Below are 24,282 nucleotides of genomic sequence, written 5' to 3'. Positions count from 1 at the left end.
ATTCGTGAAATTCAAAAAGGAATAAAATAAAGATAAAACACCCTACATATCTCCAAGCGTATACTCCGTACTATCGACACAAACACCACAAACATGCCAATAACCCTCACCTCCGTCCTCCGCATCCCATTCCCACACCCCAACACAACCCAAGACCGCCTAACCCTGGCCCTCAGCGCCGCAGCGCTAGTCGTCTCGACTCTCATCCTCCCCGCCGCCTACCGCGATTACAAAATCTTCAAATCCTACGGACCCGGCGGGCTGCCGAACAACGCGCTGGGATGGGTTGTCGTGCGCGCGCTGTTCCAGCCATTCGGGCGCGAGATGTTCAGCACAGACGAGTACGCGAGGCGCATTGCGGCAGCTGAGGGCCACGGGAAGGGCGATGATGGGTTTTTGATCTTGTCCGAGGAACAGTTGGGGAGTCGGCGTGGGGAAGGGAGGCCTGTTGTTGGACCGCACGTTGTACCGCAGAGGCAGTTGACGCAGCTGCCAGATAAGGCTGTCATGGAGGTATGTGTGTATCCCTAGGCTAGGGTGAAGAGCTATGACCTGATCGTGTTATCGTGACAGAAATTCCGTACTGTGTTCACTGCCTTCGGTCATCGGAACCATCACCTAGTGAAATTCCAGAGGTCGAATCTGGAACGCCACGCTGATGGGCTCTTTGTCGCAGACCATCTTCCTGTCTCCGGGATTGCACAAACTATGCGGCGTGAGATTGCGCATATTCATTCGGGGAACGACCACTCGGTTCATGTGGTTCTTGCACCAGCTGATTGTATGGTCTGCTCAATTCGTCTGATGTTCCTGTGCTAACATTACTTTCTAGGTATCAAGGTTATCGAGGCTGGTTTGGGCCAGCGTCATGCTTTCTCGGGTACATCTGCGATCGGGCTTCTTTCGCTTGGCACGAGGCCTGATATCCCGGCGGAATTTGTTTTGATCTATGCGCCACGGACGGAAGCGGAGATTGAGACAGTTATGCAGATTGTTTCAGCGGGCGTCAAGTTTATGACGGGGAGGGAGGATGTGCGGTAGGCCAAGTGCTTTTTGTACTGACCTTGTGCTTGAAGGGGTACTGGCGGTGTTCTAAGGTGCATTCCTCTGTTGTAAGCGTTATGCTTAGTTTCTTCCTATTCTCTGTGTAGCCTTATATACCCCACTCTTCGATTTATGGAAATTTCTGCTGTTTATATGAGCATATGTGGCAGCGACAGTGCTTTTCACGATCAATGGCTGGTAGATCATACATATATATGTGTACTTACGCATTGAGACTATATACGACATTCGACTAACACTCCTCTGTATACGCTCGTTAAAGCTCAATGACGATGCACTTTCTCGGTTTGAAATTTGCTACATGTTTAATTTAACCTCTATTATAGCACTCTCCTTCTGCATCCGAGATGCTCACCATTGGGATACCCTAAGTTGACTCGGATACAAATTGAGATATTATCATCTACCAGCCTCACTTTGGACCAAAGAGGTAGTAGAAGTGCCTTGCTGGATGGTCTGCCCCGGTGATAATTTGTCATATTTAGTAGGTGTAATATATAATTACATACTCCGTAGTGGGTTGCATGTGTTTCTATCCCGAGGAATCTGCTGATGATCATACAATGTTGGGACTATCCAACATTTTTTCTCTCTTCTGCCATGCTAGTATATTAGTAGGACCGTGACTACCTAAGTGCGTGTATAGCTCCCTATTTGGAAGCTGAGCCACTATATTGGGGCTACGATATGGAGAACGGGGCAGTGAATGGTTGAATACGCTAAGGGGGAAATCCCAAAATTACCCGTTTTATTCCGAGCTAGATTCCCATATATTTTTCTTCTATATATATATATTTTCAGGTTCAGAAATAGGAGAGACCTTTGAAGTGTACATATTTACCTACCTAGGTAGGTATATCTAAGACCAAAAGGAAAGAAAAAAAAGTTGGTAGGCGGCCCCCTTACCCGAGAGATGAACCATGGCGCTGGGTTTTCAGCCAACGGCGGGGACGGGTAAGCCCTGTCGAAATCCCGACAGTTTGGATGAGTACGGAGTATACTGTACCTAGGTATATGGGGGAGGGTTTTTTTTTCCCTTTTGCTTCAGACTTAAGAGTCTTTTTGAATTGGGATGCAACAGTGGATATACTTGAAAAATGGACTTATGCGTAACGAGACTGGGAAATGTCTGCTTTGACATCTCGTCATATAATCATATATTAAAGGTTATGAGAGAACAATATGCAGTGGGAATATTGTTCACTGTGACTCTGCAAGTACCAAGGTCCTTGAACTGGAGATGGATTGTTGCTGTCAGGGAGTGGGACCCCCATTGTCTCGGAGAATTGACCCAGGGTGAAGAAAAAATAGGAGTACCTACGGAGTACTGAGTGCTCCGTACAATGGTACCAAAGGGGGCGACAATAATTTCAAAGGCCTTTTCTCGGTGGATTCGGACGGAGTGGATACTGCCCATGTCGTATATTGTGTAATGGCATCCATGGATATTCCGTACCTTCTCGTAAAGGCAATGGATATCCACATTCACACGGGATATCTTTCCCGCCGCCCAGTACTCTCAGCACGGAGTAAGCAAGTACAATATACCACAAACCAAGGCACACCAAGGCAAACCCAAACAGGAGAAGTATCTAGAAAAGGCAGAGGATCAAAACAGCATCGATCCATTGCATCGGTACTTCTGTCATATTGGGAGTATCCGGAGACAGGCTAAAAATCCCTGTAGCAAATCTCCATAGTGTCCCACTCCAACGTCCGAATCGGACGCAACCTTGGAAAACTGTTCGGACAAGCGGTGAGAGAGCGAAGTTGGAGGGGCAAGAAATAAAATAAAATCCCAAAACCAAACCCACCAAAATTCCGAGGGAATGGATGCCCCAAGGAGGAAGTTGCTGATCCTGCCCGTCAAGCCCCACTCAATTTGAGGGGCTGTTGGAGCCATTTTGGTGAGACCGGACTGGACAAGCCACTTGGCACAGTCCTGCACATGGGAGAAGAGACGGTCTGACCATAGGCGAAGGGGCTGGAAGCCATAGCCATTCGGTCCAACTGCTTTCCTTTTTAGTTGCATTCTTCATTTGAGTGACAGCGGGAACCGGTGATCCCTTGGCCTTTGGCATCGGCAATGCAGGGCTTATTTGGTCTGTACAACGTACATACGCAAGGGTTGGCGTAAATTCCAACCCGGATTTTCTTCTTCTCGGTCCGCTTTATCATGGCCAATTGCTCAACTCTTCTTTTTTCTTTCTCCGTATGGTGTCTCATGTCGTACATCGGCTGCATTGCCCTCGTTTCAAACCTCATGGCGAAATGCTGCATAATTTTGCTTCAATTGATGGATGGTCCGTTTTCTTCCATTCTTCACCGAGTCCTTGTTACATTGTTTGTTCGCTGCGGTGGAATCATGGTGAGGAGTTCGAGTCAAGATGCGATTCAATTTTCTGTAGACTTGCACTTTAACCGCTGATGATAGTCGCGGAATTACCCACATGTTTAACATGCTAATTTGCGATTCTTTGACGGGCGTATGGAGAGCCCAGTCAGATTCAGCGGCGTGTCCGGATTTGTACTCGATCCACACCGTCGGGCGCCTTGGACCCTCGAAGAAAGTAGGTACTATGCGAGACGGCGAACTGTGCATTAGTTGGCGGCACCGCCGCCTAGTTTCAAGGTTCATTAGCTTGGCTTCAAGAAGCGGAACCGAGCCATATCTGTCTGATACTTGCCCATTCTGGTGCCAATCGTCCGGGACTATTCGTCACTCTTCGGCTGGTCAACCGACCCGCATTTTTTTCCTTTCGTCAAGCCTTGGTTGACGTACCAGTGTCCCGGAGTAGCAACACGAGCCTCCTGCAAAGAGCGGCTCAGGCCATCTTAAGTAGTTCCGCTAGCAAGGATGTGAGGGAGCGATTCGGAGTTGGCCCCAAGGAACCACACGAACGATTTGGAGGGGGAGTTGGGAGTCCGCATTGATCGTATTTGGTTACCACCCACGTCAGGCCCCATCCTTGCTAAATATTCGACCGTTAAGCACCCCGTGTCTTCACAAATCGAGTCTTGCGTCTAGTCTTGTCTTTAAAAAGAGGCAATTCGGCTGGGTGGACCGCTTGGCCTTCCCCATTCGTACATTTTAGTACGTCCCTTGGTATAATTGGAAGCCCCTCCATACAGCCTTCGCGAGCAGACGCCCAAGGGTGAATGATCCTCGCGCGAGCCGCCATCCTCTCCGAGGGGTACCGCCGAAGTCTTCAAGCGGCACGCGATCGCTCCCATGAAACCCCCAGCACATCACATTTCACTCCTTTTTCGAATATTGTGATCTGAAGCAAGATCTTGTCTCGGAGAATTCAACCCCGCCCTGCCTAGACAAATCAGGATATACCAGCTCATATTTTCTTCTTAATCCACAGCGCCACTCGATTTAGGGTGATAATGGCGTATGCTAGTTCTTCCCACTGCTCCTCTGGACCAAAGGCAACTGACGTTGATGGCCGCCAGGAGCCCCGATTCACAGACGGTAGAATTAGACCGTGAATATCTCGACACGGTCACATTCCAAGGTCGTGAGTATCAGAAATATTCGATCGAACATCGTACGTACTTTGGACCGGTCGATGAGGTAAGGGGCCCAGATTTTTATCGTTGTCTTCTCACTGACGGCTGAGCCAGGAAGAAGCACAACGACTCGAAGATCAACAACAAGTTTTCCAGAGAATTTTCGATAACCGTCTCATCTTCCCACCAATCCGTCGACTGAGAAGAGTTCTAGACTGTGGGCATGGATCCGCATCCTGGGCCGTCGATGTCGCCGAGCAGAATCCTGACTGCGAAGTGAGATGTTCCCTTTGATTGCGCCCGACAGCATCCTCATATTTTGGTTCATAGGTCATCGGCGTAGACATTGCCCCTCACATGAGTCCAGAGGACATGCCTGACAACTTGTGGCTCCAGGTAAGTAACCCTGTCTCACATCTCACCGCGGGGCCGGTGTGGTTTACACCATGGCAAGGCTGTAACACTGCCTCTGACCCATGTCTTCGTGCTTCGGGACCTTTATGGGATCCGTCAATCTTGAACTCCAGTTCCGTTCAGGTGTGCGTGCCCTCCCGAGAGACAGTCGCTAACGTGTGCCGAATAGGTCGATGACTTGAACCGCCGTTTCACCTTTCCTGCAAACCATTTCGATCTTGTCCACTCTAGACTCCTTGCGACCGGCATCAACCGATCCCGATGGCCATCCTATCTTCGCGACATAGTCAGGTGCGAATCCTCCAGAGCAAGTTGACTTTGCCGCCACTTTCATGAGGCAGGAGTCCTCCAACTGAAACATCAGGACTAACATCAGCGGTCGTCAAGGGTCTTGAAGCCTGGAGGTTGGGTCCAAATGGTGGAGATATACTTCAATGTTCAATCAGACAACGGCTCGATCACCGATGAGCATGCTTTGAGGAGGTGGAGCACACAATACCTGCGTGCACTGGAGGACAGGAAAGATCTTCGGATCGGATCGAAACTGAGAAATCTCATGACCGAGGCGGGCTTCGTCGAGGTGGATGCAAAGATGATTCCTCTTCCTCTATCTGCGTGGTCGACTGGTCAGTATTTGGCTGCCCAGGAAGAACGAACGAGACTGATTAGTTCAATGCAGACCGACGGATGCGAGACATCGGCCGATACAGTTGTGCAAACATGCAGCAACTTCTTCGATCATTTGCACTATACCCTTTGACTCAACGCTTGCATATGTCCCCAGATACTTTCAATTCTTTGGTGGAGCAAGCGCAGCAAGAGGCAGCAGATCCCACACTGAAGGCATATTTCCCACTGTAGGTATTGTTCCAAGATGAAACCGAGAGACAAAGTCTGACAGCGCAGATACGTGTGCATTGGCAGAAAGCCATAAACGCATCGATCTGGACGAATCGGCAAGCATTATGGCTCGATATGGAACAACCTCTTACGAAAGAACAAAAAACCAGTTCGCAAGACAATTGGGCCCTGTGTCGACGCCACGATGCGGTCCCTCCTGCATTCCGCATCCAGCACATTGTACAGATTTTGTTGTTTTGCTCCTCGCATCCCGTTTGCATAAACATATCGCATTAGCGGAAAGATGGTTAGTCGAATGAGCCTTTTTGATTGCACCAGTTCTTTCCTTTTGCCATCTGTAATGCGATGGGGATCCGTATCAATAACCATCGCTGTATGTTTGCCGAAGTCCGGTGGAGACCTCGGGAATCCCGGCATGATTCAACGAAAGAGGGCATGGTCACACAGAGAACGAGTGGAACGACTCAGCGGCGATTGAGGTGAGAAGATGCTCGTAGTCCACCGTGCGCATCACGGTTTCTGCGGAAGCCAACAATTCCCACATACATCAAGTCTTGGCTCCGAAGAGCCTCGTATCCACCCGAAATCGGTGTCGGGGTTACTGCCCAACGCGGTGGGAAAGTGAAGGTGTATCGAATGAGACCTGGGGCCAAGGCATCGCTGTCGCTGCCTAGGTAAGTTGAACTTCTAGTTAACTGCTCCTAGACAAAATGGGAGTGAAACGAAACAGGAGAGGGTTTGAGAGCAGGGAGCTTGGGGGGTGCAGATAGAGCCGTTGAGATGATGCCCAGTGCGCGATACCCGACACCGTTGGCCCCCGATCTGACCATACCCTTTAGAGAAAGATGTTTTTTTGACACATCACGCCCCAAGAGGTGTACCTGATCAGCGAAGTGACAAAAGGTGCAGAAGATAACAGGAAGATGAAACAGGAGGGGACTTACCGAACTGACGGGTGAGCCAGGGAACCACCGATTTTCAGGGAACACATGATTTACACCCATCTCGGAGAGTACATACGTTTTGACTGGCTTCAATGTCAATCCCAGCTGTTACCGATCTCCATACTGGATTGACAACTTGACAGCTTCGTGCAATCAGCTAGCACGCCTGCACGCCTTCACGCCTTCACGCCTTCACGCCTCCAGAGCAGACTCTCGTCCCAAATAGAAAGTGATAGCCCCGACGGCGGCAGCGAGCTCCCCTCAAGCCTCAATGGGCAGCCACAAGGTCCGTTCAAATGTTGCACATTAGGAAAAGTTAGGTCTCGTCTGCTACCGGTATTCTCTATGCAGCAGGAGCTCCGAACCAATACATGCACATTCTTCCAAGGTGGAGTGTGTTCCCCATGCTGGTTTGGTACCCAATCATTACCTCCAAATCGCGAACAACTGGGAGTTTACACAAGCAGAGTTGCATATCGGGATCTAACTAGAGCTGGATTCTTGTTGATTTGTTGGTTTTCTTGTCCCTTACTCGGGAAGAGGCCATGCCACCTTTTAGTGAGTGGCTTATTAAAGTTCATCCTGGAATGCCCCTGGGTGAGAGCGACACTACGAGAAGTTACGGCATCTGGATTGGCGAAAAGAACCAACATACCAACATGAGCTCGACATGCATAAGCTACACAACCTCCTCTTTATGGGTGTGTTGGGGAGCCTTGAGGCGACCATTGGGCACAGATCTACCCGAGAGTCGTGCCTATCGCGTACAGTCCTTGTGATTGGTTTCCAGGGGTTCTGAGGCTAAAACAGCCATGCAGGGGATAATCCAGACCAGACAGATTGCGGCTGCAATTAGTACAAATCGGTCATGGAAGATTGGTACTTGGAAAGCCTATGATAGTCAAAATAGTCAATTTATGGATGTGGAAATCGCAAACTTTTGCCATCAATCTCCAATTCATTTATCTTTTCTGTACGAAGTACCTGAGATCAAAGTACCCTTGTTATTTGCCGATGATGGTTTCCCTCAACTTTAACTATACTTAGCCCGTACGCGGTGGACATCAGCGTAGAGTTAACAGAAAGGAAGATAGTTATGCAGGAACCCAATCTAGATGTGTTGACGCCTGATATGTAAGGCATCAGCCTACCCAATCGGGGAAAGCGGGGAGAAAAAAAGTTGGCGCGGATTTTCATTTGAGCTCTGGGACGCCAATTCTTTTTCCTTAACCACCAACAAGATGCCTTCAACACACAATAAGGAAAAGGCCTGGGATACAGATGATATCGATAAGTGGAAGGTAAGCCAACACATATGCTATCTCTTTTACATCGAAAAAGAAAAGAGAAGAAAAGTCTTTACTGACGCATTCCCGTAACAGATCGAAGAATTCAAACCGGAACACAATGCCGCGGGCAGTTTCGCAGAGGAGTCGTCCTTCATGACACTCTTTCCCAAATACCGTGAACAGTACTTGAAGGAAGCATGGCCGGTGATCACACGAGCGCTGGAGAAGCAGGGCATCGCTTGTACACTGGATTTGGTTGAAGGTAGCATGACAGTGAAGACCACGCGGAAGACCTACGACCCAGCAGCGATCATCAAAGCCCGGGATTTGATCAAGTTGCTCGCACGAAGCGTACCAGTGACACAAGCGATGAAGATCCTCGAAGACGGCGTGGCATGTGATGTGATCAAGATCCGCAACCAAGTGCGGAACAAAGAGCGATTCGTGAAGCGGCGACAGCGCATCCTCGGCCCGAACGGTTCAACCCTCAAAGCGCTCGAGCTGCTCACTAGCACATACATCCTGGTACAGGGTAACACGGTGGCGGTGATGGGTCCGTTCAAGGGACTGAAGGAGGTGCGACGCATTATCGACGACTGTATGGCGAATATCCACCCGATCTACCACATCAAGGAGTTGATGATCAAGCGCGAGCTCGCCAAGGACCCGACGCTGGCGGAAGAGTCCTGGGACCGGTTCCTGCCTAACTTCAAGAAGCGCACGCTGTCCAAGCGTCACGTGCCGTTCAAGGTCACCGACAAGACGAAGAAGACGTACACGCCGTTCCCTCCTGCACCGGAGAAGAGCAAGGTCGATTTGCAGATCGAGTCTGGAGAGTACTTCTTGTCGAAGGAGGCCAAGGAACGCGTTCACAAGGAGGAAGTTGTCGAGCGACAGCGTCTCAAGCGGGACGAGAAGATGCGCGAACGCGAGAAGGATTTCGTTGCGCCCGAGGAGGTGACACCGGCCGATCTCGACGAAAAGAAGAAGAAGAAGGAGAAGAAGGAAAAGAAAGAAAAGAAGGAAAAGAAGGAAAAGAGCAAGCGGAAACGCGATGCCGAGGAGGATGTCGACGCCGACGAGGCTGCCGAGCGCAAAGAGAAGAAGAAAAAGAAGAAGAGCAAGTCCAAGGAAGCTTCTTCCGACGGGGAATGATCTGCTCTTTGATTGTGGTATCGGTATCTTGTATCGGAATTGGCGCTTATGGCAGTGCATAGGTCTGGCGTTTAAATGTCTTGTCTCCTGGTTCTTCGTTGCAACGCAACCGTGTACGCCCCAAGCTGGTGTGTACATTTACAAAAATATTGTTCAATACCAAGAAATGATCTACTTCACACAAATTGTTTTTGAACTGATAGTAAAATCCTTCATTCATCTGATCGATGACCGGCCGTGTTCAATGGTGTTCTCAAATTTTGCCAGTCAAGAAAAAAGAATTCTTGAGTTAAGCCAATTCTATCCACGAATGAAAAGCGTAGACCGGTTAAGAAGCATGACCAGTGACTAGTCTAGGTATTCTCTTAGGGCTGATGTGATCATTGAAGTCCGTCGTCTTTCTCTTAAACCCACGACTGGTCACCTCTTTCTATCAATGGCTGTATTCGGTAGACACCCGCCTCATGTCGTTATTTCCTATCGCAGGCATGGCACGTATAGTACTATGTAAACAAACAGAACAGTCAACCACTCACGACATATCTGAAGACAGTAGTTCAGACTGCTGCAGAAGTCCCCTCATCAGAAGACGACGTACTGGCATTCAATCGCCGCAACTTGTCCAACAAGAACCTCTCCTGCTCTCTCTGGCTCTTCTTTAGGTCAACACCCCAGAACAGAATCAAAAAGCTGACAACACTCAACGCAAACAAGAAGTAGAATGGCATCGAGACATTTCCCGACGGACTTGCGTCGATAATCGCACTGGAGACAATGGGACCGATAAAAGACGAGGTCTTGCCAATGATGCTGAAGAGACTGAAGAACAGGAACTCGTGGCCGCGTGGTGTGACTTCCGAGATCATGATTTGTGAGTAGCTGTACCAGGGGCAGATGAAAAGGCCATAGAACGCTTGGTAAACCTATGTATATTTAATTGGGTATTGATTCTCATATGCCAGAGTGGGATTGACATACCCAAACTTCCCATGCATTGTGGAAGCCGAACTTGTCGGTCCAGATGCCGACCATGCCCCAGCCATCGAGTAGGACGATTCCAACGGCGACGGTGTTGAACATGGTTTTGGTTCCGAGCTTGAAGCGTTGCTGAATTGTCCAAAATGCGTATATGCCAGCCGCCTAAGAGAAATCTGTCAGTTTGTAACCGAATGGCTCGGGAACTTCAAGCTCACTTGTGCAGCAATACCAACAATAAGCAGGTATGTCAGTTCCAGGGTATTATACGCAACGATGCTATTCTGCAAAGTGGCAATAACAGTCACAGTGGTGTTTAGAGAGTCACCAAGTAAGAAATAACCTATTGCCAGCACCGTTAGCACCTAATACTCACACAATAGACATAAGAGAACATGGAGTTTTACCGATCAGATAGAGAAGACTCTGCTTTAAATGCCAAATCTGCTTCATAGCATGCCATAGCTGCCACAGTCCTGCAATAAGAACAGACCGTCTCCCAGGGTCTTGACCGGGACGGCGTTTCTCAAGAGCAAACCACGGAATCGAGACGAGCAACCACACGCCAGAGACGAAGGCGATCAGCACACTCAGCCCCCAGTTGTTATTTCTCTCGCTGGCATTGACATTCAACCCGAACATGATACCCACGATGATCGCCAAAATAAAGATTTCCGCGACAGACTGAACATAGAAAGCGACATTGGCAAGTTTGCTGCGCATCATGCTGTCCGCATAGTCGTATTCATCGCGAGTAATCGTCCCCGCGACATATGCGTCGGCTTTTTCCTTCAATTCGAGGGAATTGCGCGCCAACCCCGGGAACGCAGCGGTCCAGAAAGTGAGCGTGGTCTGATAGGCGATCAAACCGACCATATACAGACCAACCGCGACATGCCATTTGTCCGAGGTATGGACACCTAACCAGCTAAAGCCGATGGCGTAGGCAATAATTGACAGCACGATCAAGATGTTAGGTCGCCAGTGGCCGAAATCGGCAAAACTGCCAATTACCAGGAATATCACGACCTGGATCGCAAAGGAGATTCCATTTGAGAGGAGTACGATACTGTTGATTGTGCGTGGTCTGCCTATAAAGTCGAGCAGTCCATCGGAAGGCGCTGCCTGGTAGAGCAAGTTTTGAAAAGCAGTTGGCGCGAAGTCTAGAACGGGGGTCAGCTTCTACTTTCGCGAATTTCCTGATTGAGAAATGCGGATAGACCCACTGAAGAGCGACAAGCCATTATTTCCAATGTAATAGCTGCGACCGTGGTGTTTAGTTTCCGCACAGGGTCAATTCAGCAATCCACGCACGCATAATAGGCCCAGATTTCCATCCGGGTGGTGCGGTATCTCTCGTCGAATTCATCTGGTGCAGTCGGCTGGTCGATCTTGTTTGAGGGACCATCCACCTCCACAGTGGAGTTGACATTGTTTTTCTGTTGATCTCGATCCATGACTGGAGATAAAAGATGGGAAGGAGAAAAAAAGAAATGGGAAAAAATGGAAAGAGAGTTAAATGAGGTGCGAAACCCCGAGAAGAACCAGTTTGCAAAGCAAGTGCCGATCACGATAAGCTGGACTATTACGATTTATCCCACTACTCCGTAGGCGTCCTGGAGTCCTGGAGTCCTGAAGTGCTTGACTGCTTGACTGCTTTATCTCGTCCTATCACATTTCTCTTCAGCATTTTGGAATTTGGACCTAATCAGGTTAATAACAATTTATAAAGTGCAGCCTCTGCTGAATTCTCTCATTTATCGCTATCCAAGTCCTATCTCGATCACTACCACCCCTCCGATTCTAGCCCATCCTCAAAGAGTCGAAGAATTCACCACAAACCCGAGCATCCCCTTTCTCCCCGTGGAGGTTTGCTTGGATCGACTATGGATGAAGGTGAATGGCGACGTCGCTCAAATCCAGTTGGCCTGGTTGGTAATGGCTGTCCACACACTGCCTTGAAGATGTTCGCCGTGGAACATTGAATTAATTGGGCCGAAACATTCCCACAAATTCTTACTGAAGCTCTGAAAAGAGGTATCCGTAGTGCTTTCCGTGGAGAGACATTTTCGATACCCGACTCGTCCTTACTCTACTGTACGGTCAAAGCGCAAAAGTGGGATGACTTTCAAAGGTTCTATAGTGAGCGTTCTATCGTTCGTACATATCTTTGCGCCAAGCCACCCTCCATTTTCCAAGGTTCGTAGGTCATGTTTGAATAATACGAAAGGGTAATTCCTAAGAATAGGTGATACTATTATCTCTTGTCTTCACCAATCTTCTGATCTGCTACTACTAAACCCGTCCGCTGTGCGATCTACAGTCCTAACACCCTTGGCCCTCGTATTCTATGACACCGCCACAGCCATTCAACACAGCCTGCACCCCATTTGATGCGATATAAAACAGAGCCGCATTGCGTTTCCAGAGTATGCCATTCTCAATATATCATCAAGCACAATGACCTCCCACACAGAACCCAGCAAAGGCACCGCCCCACCAGCCTACGAACCATCATCACCCGACAAAGCAATTGACGACGCAAAAGCCCTCCGCGAGGCGACAAGCGGCCTTCGCACAGACAAAAAGACCCTAATCCGAATAATCCCAGCTGTATCTTTGAACCCACCACAAATGGCACTGCTCCAACAGACCTACACGCAGCTCTACCAGCGCAACCTCGAGGAAGATATCCGCGGACGCGTCCATTCCTATTTCAAGGATATCATGCTGGGATTGATCAATGGCCAAACCTGGGGCGACGTGAAGCGACTGAACGATCTCATTCTGGAACCGTTCGTAGAAAAGCGGGTTCTCACCTGCTGCGAGATCATCTTCTACCGGAGCCAAGCCAAGCTCCACGCGATCAAGGAGCTGTACGAGCAAAAGCATTCAAAGCCATTAGCGGAGAAGGTCCGGCATCACTGTTCGGGGTATACAGCGCAGCTACTTGTCAAGTACCTTGAGACTCCGCGATGTGAAGATGGGACCGACGCGCTCGATACAGCAACCATACGGGCCGACGCGCTGCTCCTGCACCAGGGGATCTGGCGCCAGGGCCAAGAAGATATGGACTATGTATCTGATATCCTGGCCAGGTCTTCGCGCGAGAGGCTCATCGCGCTGATGGACGAGTTTGAAGCCGTGTACCGCGTTAGTCTTGGGAAGTACATCAGGGAGAAGACCACGGGCACGCTTCAGTTTACGTTGCGGGTGCTGTTGTCGTGGGCAGAGGATCCTATACAGTATGCGCGGGATTGTCTGGTCAAGGTGTTGCCGGTTAAGAACGGAGTGGCTGAATGCAGTGCTATTACTCATACGATGGTTTGGGCTCATTGGAATCGGACGATGTTTGAGGCTGGGAAGATGAGGCTGCGGTATACGACTTCGACAAATATAAGGATGGAATTGGAGAAGGGGCTTTATGATGATTCTTATCGGGAGTTGGTATTCAAAATTTATGATGGGAAGTATTAGCGGTTTGTTAGACAAATGTTGACTGTCAATTGTGAAAATGTCAAATATACCCGATTAGAGTACGTGACCTCATGTATACTATTATCGTCTAAGCCTTGGTTCGAGGCGACGATGGCGAGCTGTTACAGTAAGCGATAGGAGGCCAGAGAGTTGGAGTACTTGGTGCATTGGAGATAGCCAATATAAGATAGAGATAGCTGACAACACCAGCCCAGGGGATTCGAAAATGCTTTGTGAATATTTTCCAAATTGGAAAATGGCCGTGGAGTGTCTTGAGACGAAATAAAAGTTCTCGCTGTAAGACCAATTCAACAAGGGAGGAAGGAAATTATATTGCTGATGATCAGCTGATGGTAACCTGCAAAGGCATTCATATCATGATATTTGTCATTTATATAGCGATCATATCGGCTATTATATTATTATATATAAAAACACATTCCCTTACTCCGATCCAAATGAATATTTGAACATATCGTTACTGTCCAGCAACACAAAAGATTCATACCGAAGTCCCCTATCAACCGGCGGCCGTTCAACGTCGCGTGTGACATTCGCTGAGACTTCGGCCCATCCCTCCCACAGAGCTCTCCAATAGCATGCCTCGGCAGCGGGAGTTAGGTATCGTTCTCGGAAGGTTTTGACACTGTTATTGGCTATACGCTCTGCCTTGTCCGGGTTCTTCAAGAGTTCATCCATGCGTTTCGGGAGATCGGAGAAGTCTCTCTCGACTTCCACGTAGTTCTGTTCCGGACCGGACGACACGAGAAGATAGTGGTGGTGTTGGATATACTGCAGCTTATGTGCCACAACGACGGACCGACAGGCTTGTCGATATTTAAGGGATGCCGAGTATGCGCGACCTGGATATCGACGATATCTGTCAGCCTTGTACAGCAAAGTTGGGGTTGTGAAAGAAACGTGCCTTCGACATGTCCGATAAACATGTACCGACAGTGATCCACCATCGATAAGAAGTTGGCCTTCTTGCTCCAATCCAACTCCTTCACATCACTCCAAGGCTTACCCCGTGCGATATGTAAGAGCGCCCGACGCAGCTTTGGTGCAAAGCTCAACTTACCCCGCCATACCAGCTTCTGTTCTTTATCCGCGAATTTCATATTGGATTCAGCGGCCATGATGCTCTGTACGACTTGCCCGTATGGGCCGATTTTACTCTTATCCCAGGACCAGTACCCGAAATCGGGCATCAAAATGACCGACTCCTCGGATGCTTTCCTCGATAACACCCAGACCGGATGGCTGACCGCGTCAACGTCATCCACGCGATCTTCAATCGAGAAGATAAACTCGATTGTGGGATGCGAGGTACGATTTGAGGACGCGGATAGCGCCCGATGGATAGATCCTAGAGTACCAAGTATCTTACGCCGATGGTCATCCCCTTTTGCTCTTGTCGCCACGACGTACAAGTCTCCATCAGAGATGATGGCGCGGGCCATGCCATCTTCGAATGGAACCGTGCTCAGATCCTCTCTTGATATGCCCCCTCGCGACTTCCAGTACTCGACCCCTCGCTGGATGTCCTGGGAGAGACCAGGGAATGCTGCCTGGCACTGACTCTGGCTCAGGCCTAGGTTCTGGTCGTCTCGTCCGTACTGGAAACTCCAAGTTGTAAGGTGTTCTGGTTCCAATAGCGGTGGCGAGGCGAGACAGGTGAGGCAGTCAGCGCATTGAAATGAAGTGGATGATTGGCAGGTGCAGTGGCCTGCTGGGATAAGTTGTGTGAGGAGCCGGGGGACATTATCACGGTCTGAGTTCATCCCAAACCATATCAAGTAGATGAAAACACCGCAAGTGCCAGTAGCGACTGCGAATATCATCCGCCGAAGGGAACACCACCTGTTCCATGATTGGTGCATGGTGAGAATGCTGAAAATGGCGAGAATTGTAAGTGGGATACCTGGGGGAAGGTAAGGAGAACACCGAAAATCCCCCAGGTAGAAGACTGAACCAGCGGCTCAGAGATTGTCTCAGCCTACATGAGGATGGGCTCGAGACAACGGGCCTTTGCCTAGACAGGTAAGTATATGATCCCTGAACGGGTCAACCAGTCCCTGAATGGGTCAACCGGTCCACATTTAGACCCAACTAAACGACCCACAGGATCGTCGCCTGTGACCGTCTCAACCAACCAGATCAGAAATATATGACTAGGTGTAAGTTGTGTAAGTTGAGGTGTAAGTTAGCCATGAAGATCCCGTGCCGGTGGATACCCGAGTGTGGGTGGATACACTATACTCCATAAAGGATTCCTTTAGCGACCTATCAATTAGGGGAATTGGCCTCAAAACCGAAGCTAATGTTCACCATGAGAATTCTAGTACGGTTCGGTATAGTCCTTAAGGAACAGACATCTCAACTAAATCCTGGAAACTGAGAATGCCAAAACTGCGACCCTGTGGCCCTAAAGACATGTAAATGGTATGCACCTCCCAATCAACACGGCGCAGCCCCATTTAGCAACCCGTCACCCGGTTAACCTTGATCATACAGCCGTTGGCGATTTGCTTGCGTCCGCAATAGCTACAATGGCCTCGTTGGCGAATGTCATTGTAGGCGTCCGTCAAATCCTGCCCCATAACTTCACAGTGATTGCCGCTGACAAAAAGACCGCAGGTTCCACTACAAGTTCCAGTGTTGGAATGGCTTTGTCGTGTTAGTGAAAAGTCAAATCATCCATTTTCATTAAAGGGTAGACATACTCGAGATAAGTGCTATAAGTGTTGCTGGGAATAACCTTGCGATAAGCATCGTCACAGCTAGAACCGAGTCTTTCGCAAAAGGCAGAGCCCTTGCAGTCGACGTCCCCTTGGGCCAAGGCTATCAAAACGTTGCCGGTCTCTGCAGAGGGTTCGGTTTCAACCATAACGGATGTATTGCCATTGAAGACGGGGAACTTTTCACCTCTAGCAACGATTGGACCGGGACTGCTGCTGCAATGGTGGCCATGACAGTGACGGCATAAACAGCGTTTTTGATAAGCTGCATTGTAGTAGTTTGGGTAAAGAGCTCTTAGTCAGAGAAAGACAGAAAGATGAGTGCGTTAGGAGAAGAGAAGTCGTCCAGAGGCAGCGAGCATCGACCCTTTTATATCCTTCTAGTCACGGAGATGTCCCACGACACAGAACTAGCTATGCGGAGACATAGGACGGAAATTGTGGTCACCTTTGCATATCATTAACTAGATTGGTATCAGACCCTGGTGATAGTGTTTACTTAATAAGCGACTACGATCGCAGGGTTAGGAGCAGGCTCAGCAAAAGCGAAATTTTATCTAACACCAGGCAGTGCAGTGACATATGTTTCAATCATCCAGTATACTTAATGTTGTACAAGTAACTAACGTATTCCACATGCGAGCGGCGCACACAAGCGAGCGGCGCAGTCCAAAACACATTAACATGCTATTTCAACAACCAACGCTTTTATTTGATTTCATTACTTGCCGATAGCAATTGATAAGCCTTTTTAGTACCATATATCAATTTTGAATAAATCGAGAACTTGCAATGTTATGGTATCGAAAAATACATCGCTGAACTCTAGAATATATATATATATCTCAGTCACTAATTTATTAAATTCCCCTAAGCTCTAATAAGTGGCTAGATATCATATAAAAAGCATTAGGCTACAAGGAAACGTTCATGCAGATAGCTGTTGTTGAAATAGCATGTTATAATTTATCGCTTTTACTATGTGTTTTGGACTGCGCCGCTCGCTTGTGTGCGCCGCTCGCATGTGGAATACGTTATTCAATACCATATCTGATCAAAGATGGGCACACCTTGTAGATTCGGTGTTACTATGTTCTGTGAAGCCCAAGGCCCATGTTAATGCACCTGATAACACAAAGACATCTAAAAAACCATGATCCTTCGGCCTCAATTGAAGTAGTTCTGTAGAGCCAACAACTCTATCAGAATGTATAGCTTTCCTAATCTGGCTAGTATCCCTAATCACCCTCTGGCCACTGCATCATTAGCTCAAACCTGTAACCCGAAGATACGCCGAGGACTTGCCTAAGAAGTTTTATTGATTGACGCGTGAAAGTGGAGAGTTCTACGTACTTTTACGCTATATCCTATGATTGGTCTGCGGTGCTTGTTGTTGCCCTGCCCTGTTCATATGGGTCGGAACCCCTGTTGAACGGCGATCAATGACCACAGTGCTTGAGGGATTTGAAAAGATCTCGTTGCCGCCGGGCTTCCAGCGCGGGTAATGATCCTCCTACATTAGTTGATGTTTTATCGCGTTCAGAAGCGAAGCAGGAATAGGGCCAGCAGGTCGGGGATCCTCAGAATTCAAGAACAGTCTTGCTTACCAAACATACTAACATTAAATAAAAACTAGAATGCCTAAACACCCTAAACCCCTTTTCTAATCCTAACGTGGCCCTGTAGAGGTGATAATGTTCCAAACCGGGTTGGGCTATGATGATGTAAGCGGGAGTACGGAACTTTTTTTGAATGTCCCCTAGCTGTAACCCGACTGGAATACTTTTATGAACAAGGTGGCCTTCGGAGTGGAAATACAGCCCTTGCGAAACTCGATGTCAAGGGCCCAGCATCAGAAGTACAGCATGGATCGAGCATTAGTTATGGACGATTATACGATCATCATGAGGCTGTGAGCTACTCCACTTTTCTAGAGACACTCTTGTTAATATAAATACACTTAGCGTCGGTCGAGGCTGTGCCGCAATCTCCTCAAGACAACACTAATGCACGGGCGCCTAGCTTAGTGCGGGCGACCGTCTCCCAGGATCCAGCATACCTGCGCTGCAATCCTGAGACAGCCCTAATGCACGGGCGTATATTTCTAGCTTGGTGCGAGCGCCCCATCTCGCACGATCCGGCGAACCGTCGGTCAGGGCCGTGCCGCAATCTTGAGACAACACCAATGCACGGGCGTATATTTCTAGCTTAGCTGTCCGCCACTAAGACGCCAATAGGGGATATCCACTGGTCCATGCATTTTCTTTATTGGCACCCTTCTCCGTTGCCAGCGGCTAGTCTACTGCGGAGTTGGCCCGTGGCGGTATACCAACAATCAGCTAACAATATAGCCTCAGGCAATTGGTTGATGCAGCATATCCCTTCTTTGGAGGGATACTTGGCATGTTGGAATGGCCGAAATGTTCCCATGTACCTTACTGTTGTTGCGAGTTTGCCCAGGTATCCAGCCATCAACGACCCGTAGACCTCCGACTGTTGTCCTGTCTGGGAGCTCTCCACTATGAATTCAAATCGAGTTTATATAAGATGGCTACAGACCCGACATACCGGAGGCTAGATAAAAACACAAATCCCTTTTCCAGAACACCTGTCCTGCTTCTCAAGTAACCAAAGGTGCTAACCAAAGGTGCGCGCCGTCGTCATGAAAGCTTTTACCTTTATGTCTTTTGGACTTGTCCTCTCTGCTGGTCTGGGAGCATTAGCCAGCCCAGCGAACCCTGTGTCTCCTACATCAAATGACTTGGATGTCAGGAACGAAAACAATAGTCACATTAAGTACAAAGGAGTAGGTCTCTTAAGGTGCATTGAAGTACGAGACGAAGGGCCTGATCTTTTCCAACTAGGAGTGCTATCCAGCAACCAATCAATGCCATTACAAGTCACAAAGTGGGCTGAACGCTATCTGTCATTGCGAGTTCAAAAAGGTAATTTGCCCTGGAACCCATTACTCCAGGAGTATGCTAACTTCTACGTACAGTGTACCGACGCAATTGAGGATAAGGAATGCTACTTTGATTCTTTCAGTAGAAAGTGCGTCTGTCAGGAGGTGATTAACTGAGGCGGGTAGTTCTGCTGCTGCTATCGGGTTGATTTAGAAGCAGTCACTATGTAGGGGGACACATACAAGTTTGCTGCATTTCAGTATACGTATGTTGTCCTGTTTTTTTACACCATACCAGCGTTGAGTATAAACGGTTATCTCGACATCTATAATTTTCCTCATTGTGCTCCGTATTTTCAACTCTGCTGTGGAGCGCTACAGTCTAGAGTCTAGTCTGATCAGTCCTGGAGGATTTCCTTAATTTATGTACAACATAGTCAGCGTATCTTGCCCGAGACACGCCTTCTGCTGATCCTTTGTTGATCCCCGGGTCTCGTACCCTAAGCAGTGGCATGTCACCAATGGTATATCGGGTCTGATTGGACAAGATTGTTGCTGCCTGTCACAGAGACACCATCTCCTTACCATTCTTTATCTACTCCGTACTCCCCACCCTTTTCTTAATTTCTTATTTATAAATAATATATCCGTTATCTAATCCCATTGCACTCTATCTCTCCTACGTTCATCTCATTTCTAGAGATTCACCCTCGTGACACTCATCACCAATCGGTACTGCCAGCTCTTTACGCTCCTGAACTTAGGATGCACGACTTATTAAGAGATTCACTGAGCTCACCATCGCGAGATAGCCCTTCCGGCCTCAATGTATGCAGCCCATCGGATCGGGTGGACCTCGAGGAGGCTGCTCGAGCAGGGGATTTCGACCTCCTCCGATCTGTGGCATATAACAGAGCATGGATCATGGGCCAAAGATATTGCCGGAGCCGGGCGTCAATTGATTCCTGCGAGCCAGATCTGCATTCTCTCTGGTACGTCTATTATCAATGCGCCAGACATGTCTCCCACGAAAGCTTTGAGCAAGACAGATGGGTCCTCGACATCCTCCGGACGCGGGGACGCGGGCCCCTAACCAGGCCGGCACCGGGCGGTGGCATCGATATTGCTAGAACTCACGATGGGATAGTCTGGAATGACCTGCCATTCCTTGCGACGGACATGACACAGTGCTGGATCAACGACTGCGCGGAAATGGATTCGAAGCAGCGCCTTAATGCTGCGTCCTTCCTTGCGAAGCTGGCGTCCACGCGCATTGCGAACGATCGGCTTTGCCAGATTGCTCTGGTCCTTTTTCGTAATACATTCGAGTCCGAGCGTCCCCTTGGCAGCTCTAATGAGCCGGATAACGAAGACCGTCGCCGGACAATTCATGTACTTACTATTGCTTCGTTACTCCCATCTGCATGTGCCTGGATCCGAGAAGCCGGGCATAACATCATACTCTTATCCGATTTCTCATGGAATGATTGCTCTAACAGTACCATTGGGAGAGGTGGCTTCACCTTTGTCCAGTCGGAGCTAGGTCAACGAGCACCTGGTGGATTTAGTCCCTGGAGATGGTTATACTGGCTTAAGCGGTTACATCAGATTGCCGATGAAGCATCAAAAGCAGATGAGAAGCTTCTTGCAGAGCAGGCCGCGAACGCAATTGACATTATGTCAAGTCACGTCAAGGAGAGGAACTCTCAGATTCTCAGGGTGTTTGAGAAAGCGGGCGATGCTGTGACCCAGGATAAGGATTTCATGGGTCTGAAGAAGGAATGGTAGACACAGCACAACCAGACTTGACGTGTGATCCTATGTCCAAGGATTACTGTGTTCTTCTTTTTTCTTTCTTCTATGTCAATCATATTGAGAGTTGCTGTTCTCGTGTAGCATGTTTCTACGCCCTAGTATACGATAAGGAGAAATTTACAATAGGAACCATTTTATATAGTTGCATTATAAGCTAGATTGAGAGCTGTTGAAAGCAGGAAGTTTAAACATGGAAGAACGCAACACCCCCATAACATAGAAACATGGAATAGACCCCAGCGAAAAGGGCATCCGGTTAGTGAATAGGGTTGCCGGTGGTTTAAATGGTGTAGACATAGAGAATCGCTAGCTGAAATATAACATCCATATATAACTTTCGTGTCTCCCTAGGGCTACAGGGTCATATTCCACTAGTAGCTCGATCCATCTTCGACCCTAAAGATTAGGGTTACGCATAGCATGTCATACTTCTATGGATGAGCAGAACTCAACTCATAAAGCGAATAAATCGAAAGACAAGACTACATACTCAGACCTACGTGCTAGGAGATAGATGGATTTCAGATTGTTACTTTTGATATATTTTGATATAACATACAAGGAAACCATGCCCTCACTAGCAACCAATCTAATCTTTAGACAGTAGTAAACAGAAGTAAGAAATATTACATAAAACCAGGCGGTCACCGACTATCAAATGACAGACTAAGGTGAGTGAGTATCATCCAACCAATCACTCCGAATCGCCCAGGGAAAATGACATGCTTAGAAAGTGAAAGCAAGAGCGAGAGCAGCAACCAGGGCACCGGCGGCAGAGCCAGCGACACGGGTAGCAGAGCTGACGGGGAGGCTGGGGGAGGCGGAGGCGGAGTCGGAAGAAGAAGAGCCGGAGCCGGAGCCGGAACCAGAGGCAGAGGATCCTGAGCCGGAGTTGCTGCCACCAGTGGCGGTAGCGGAAGAACCAGAGGCAGAGCTAGAGGCGGCTCCGGAAGCAGAGGCAGAGGCAGAAGCGCTCTTAGACTTGGGCTTGGTAGAGGGGCGGACACCGCTGGTCACAGCTGCAGAGGTAGGACGGACAGAGGAGGAGCCAGCGGGGGAGCTGGCGGAACCGGAGCCAGAGCCGGAGCCAGATCCAGATCCAGAGGCACCAGAGTCGGAGCCGGAGCCAGTGGGAGAGGCAGAAGTAGCGGAAGAGACGAAGCCGGACTTCTCGGCGACACCGGCGCCCGAGGTGCTGGAGGAAGCGGCGGCAGAGCTGGAGGATGTGGAGGCCTTGCAGCTCAGGTCGTACAGAGGGGTGGTGTCGGTGGAGGAACCAGTGACACCGAAGCTGGGGGCGGTGGTACCGGCATCCTCGAGGATATACCACCAGGTGTTGGTGTTGCCCAACAGAGGGCAGGCAACCTCGTCCCAGTACTGCTTGGCGTTGGCGGTGTTGGCGACAGCGAGGTTCTCAGTGGGGCCAGTAACGGGCCAGCCAGTCTCGGTGATCCAGACCTCCTTACCACCGGCGACAGCCTTGGTCTTTTCAACGCCCTTGTCGAAGAGGGCCTTGGCGTCGTCGATGGAGTTGGGGTCGGTGTTCTCGTAGTACGGGTATCCATCGAAACCGAGCCAATCGACAGCCTCAATGACGGCAGAGTTGGAGCCGTTGGTCCACGAGTTCCAGGTGTCAACGTGGCCAATGGGGGCACCGCTCAGGGAAGTGCCGGAGATGGCGGAGCGGACCTGGTTGATGTAGTCAACAAGCTCGGTGGGTCCGACACCAAGACCAGCGTTGGCCTTGACACCAGTTTCGGAGACACGGTAAAGATCCTCACTGCCGACGGAGATACCGACGACCAGGTTTGTGAAGTCCTCACCGTAGGTGTTGATGGCGGATGTGAGGGCAGCGATCTCATTGCTCATGTCGCCACCGGAAGCCCAGAGACCCAAGAGAAGGGTGGTCTTCTCCTTGATAGCAGCAGGAATGGCCTCAATGGGGCCATTGGTTGTACCACCCTGAATCATGGTGTACAGACGGGCACTGGTGAAGGCATTGTCGGTTCCAACGAGATTCTTGGCAGTTGCAAACTCGGTCTCGAAGTCGGCTTGGGTTTTGAGGCTGCCGTCAACCTTGAGAGCACCGTAGTTGAAACCCTGGGAGATGGCGTCGGAGGTAGCGACGGCCATCGCGAGGGCAAGGAATTGAGCGGAACGCATTTTGGATGTTTTAACGAGTGTTGATATGAAAGATGAGAAGATGAAAAAGGGAAGAAGTAAAAGAATGTAGGGAAATTGAAAAGACAAAAGATGAGAATAAAAGTGGAAAGTGAAAAGTGCAAAGTGAAAAGTGGAAAGTGAAAGGTGAAAAGTGAAAAGGTGGAGGTAGAGAGAAATGCAAACGGAAAGAAGTACTCAGTAAGCCTCCTAAAGACCCTCTAAAGACCAAAAGCAAGGCTGGCTCTAGACATGAAAATTCAAGTCTAGATTCCGCCACAGCGTAGTTCTGTGGATTTTGTGGGTCGTAACACGTTTGCTTGTCCACTTTAACTTTGTTTGAAACCCTCCAATTGGCCGAGCGGATAGTTGATTCCAAAAATATGCAGGAGTGGGTCTTGATGATTCCATGGATCCCGAGGCTGCATTCGATGATTTTGCCCGATCTCCCCGGATATTCCCATCCGGCTTTGGAAAGAACCTCGGGAGTTTCTTCTATTTCACATTTGAACCTCTTTTATTTGTTGCATTTGGTATGTACGTAGGTACATGTTGTAGTGGGTCATAGGCACCTTATAGTACTCTATAGGTAGTACATAGACCTTGTCTGTGCACAAGGGGAATATGACAGAGACACCCTAGTGGAGAATCGGTGTCATTGCATGATCGAGCCCATTGGAAGGGTTCCATTAGGGGTTTATTAATGTCCCCTATGTTGTATACATTGGTCTATTATTAACTAACCCCTTTTGAGCCCCCTAGGTCAACCCTTAATTCATCATGACGCTCTAGTCTAGTACTCTGTATGTTGTACTCCGCCGTTGTCGAGTCTAGGTGTCAAACAATGGCATTCAATATTCTCTTCCGACTGACCCCTTACTCTATATTATTATGTCGATCGAATCACACCGATTAAAATACATCGTAGTTTTGAACTACCTTTACCCAAGGCAATATTGACGGATCAG

The 24,282-nt window shown here is 48.9% G+C and overlaps 9 protein-coding genes across 9 annotated transcripts; 5 read left to right on the top strand and 4 right to left on the bottom strand.

Moving 5' to 3' along the window:
- Positions 1–93: 93 nt before the first annotated feature.
- On the top strand, positions 94–1,041 carry N7519_001682 (uncharacterized protein; the record flags this gene model as incomplete). The annotated part of the gene is made up of 3 exons (XM_057288460.1): positions 94–513; positions 574–781; positions 833–1,041. 3 exons carry the CDS (start codon positions 94–96, stop codon positions 1,039–1,041), a joined length of 837 nt encoding a protein of 278 aa, XP_057154543.1.
- Positions 1,042–4,465: 3,424 nt separating this feature from the next.
- Positions 4,466–5,929, top strand: N7519_001681 (class I SAM-dependent methyltransferase; the record flags this gene model as incomplete). Its single annotated transcript, XM_057288459.1, has 7 exons — positions 4,466–4,645; positions 4,696–4,857; positions 4,912–4,977; positions 5,165–5,286; positions 5,383–5,621; positions 5,675–5,852; positions 5,902–5,929. The coding sequence occupies 7 exons, from the start codon at positions 4,466–4,468 to the stop codon at positions 5,927–5,929; spliced, it is 975 nt and encodes a 324-aa protein (XP_057154542.1).
- A 391-nt stretch (positions 5,930–6,320) lies between these two features.
- On the bottom strand, positions 6,321–6,860 carry N7519_001680 (uncharacterized protein; the record flags this gene model as incomplete). Its single annotated transcript, XM_057288458.1, has 2 exons — positions 6,321–6,557; positions 6,801–6,860. 2 exons carry the CDS (start codon positions 6,858–6,860, stop codon positions 6,321–6,323), a joined length of 297 nt encoding a protein of 98 aa, XP_057154541.1.
- Positions 6,861–8,041: 1,181 nt separating this feature from the next.
- Positions 8,042–9,244, top strand: N7519_001679 (KRR1 small subunit processome component; the record flags this gene model as incomplete). Its single annotated transcript, XM_057288457.1, has 2 exons — positions 8,042–8,101; positions 8,183–9,244. 2 exons carry the CDS (start codon positions 8,042–8,044, stop codon positions 9,242–9,244), a joined length of 1,122 nt encoding a protein of 373 aa, XP_057154540.1.
- A 557-nt stretch (positions 9,245–9,801) lies between these two features.
- Positions 9,802–11,676, bottom strand: N7519_001678 (putative autophagy protein (Atg22); the record flags this gene model as incomplete). Its single annotated transcript, XM_057288456.1, has 6 exons — positions 9,802–10,167; positions 10,223–10,384; positions 10,438–10,562; positions 10,627–11,382; positions 11,446–11,480; positions 11,534–11,676. 6 exons carry the CDS (start codon positions 11,674–11,676, stop codon positions 9,802–9,804), a joined length of 1,587 nt encoding a protein of 528 aa, XP_057154539.1.
- A 1,003-nt stretch (positions 11,677–12,679) lies between these two features.
- On the top strand, positions 12,680–13,696 carry N7519_001677 (annexin; the record flags this gene model as incomplete). Its single annotated transcript, XM_057288455.1, has 1 exon — positions 12,680–13,696. The coding sequence occupies one exon, from the start codon at positions 12,680–12,682 to the stop codon at positions 13,694–13,696; it is 1,017 nt and encodes a 338-aa protein (XP_057154538.1).
- Positions 13,697–14,140: 444 nt separating this feature from the next.
- Positions 14,141–15,579, bottom strand: N7519_001676 (uncharacterized protein; the record flags this gene model as incomplete). Its single annotated transcript, XM_057288454.1, has 2 exons — positions 14,141–14,559; positions 14,622–15,579. The coding sequence occupies 2 exons, from the start codon at positions 15,577–15,579 to the stop codon at positions 14,141–14,143; spliced, it is 1,377 nt and encodes a 458-aa protein (XP_057154537.1).
- A 4,525-nt stretch (positions 15,580–20,104) lies between these two features.
- Positions 20,105–21,127, top strand: N7519_001675 (DUF3632 domain-containing protein; the record flags this gene model as incomplete). The annotated part of the gene is made up of 1 exon (XM_057288453.1): positions 20,105–21,127. One exon carries the CDS (start codon positions 20,105–20,107, stop codon positions 21,125–21,127), a length of 1,023 nt encoding a protein of 340 aa, XP_057154536.1.
- A 753-nt stretch (positions 21,128–21,880) lies between these two features.
- On the bottom strand, positions 21,881–23,317 carry bgt2 (GPI-anchored beta-1,3-endoglucanase EglC; the record flags this gene model as incomplete). The annotated part of the gene is made up of 1 exon (XM_057288452.1): positions 21,881–23,317. The coding sequence occupies one exon, from the start codon at positions 23,315–23,317 to the stop codon at positions 21,881–21,883; it is 1,437 nt and encodes a 478-aa protein (XP_057154535.1).
- Between the last annotated feature and the right edge of the window lie 965 nt (positions 23,318–24,282).

Source organism: Penicillium mononematosum (assembly GCF_028829835.1).
Source record: "Penicillium mononematosum strain IBT 11891 chromosome Unknown utg000001l:1.0-4488741.0:1.0-4491989.0, whole genome shotgun sequence".
NCBI classification, from domain to species: domain Eukaryota; kingdom Fungi; phylum Ascomycota; class Eurotiomycetes; order Eurotiales; family Aspergillaceae; genus Penicillium; species Penicillium mononematosum.
The sequence above is the reverse complement of the archived record's forward strand: the minus strand, read 5'-3'. Positions and strand labels throughout refer to the sequence as shown.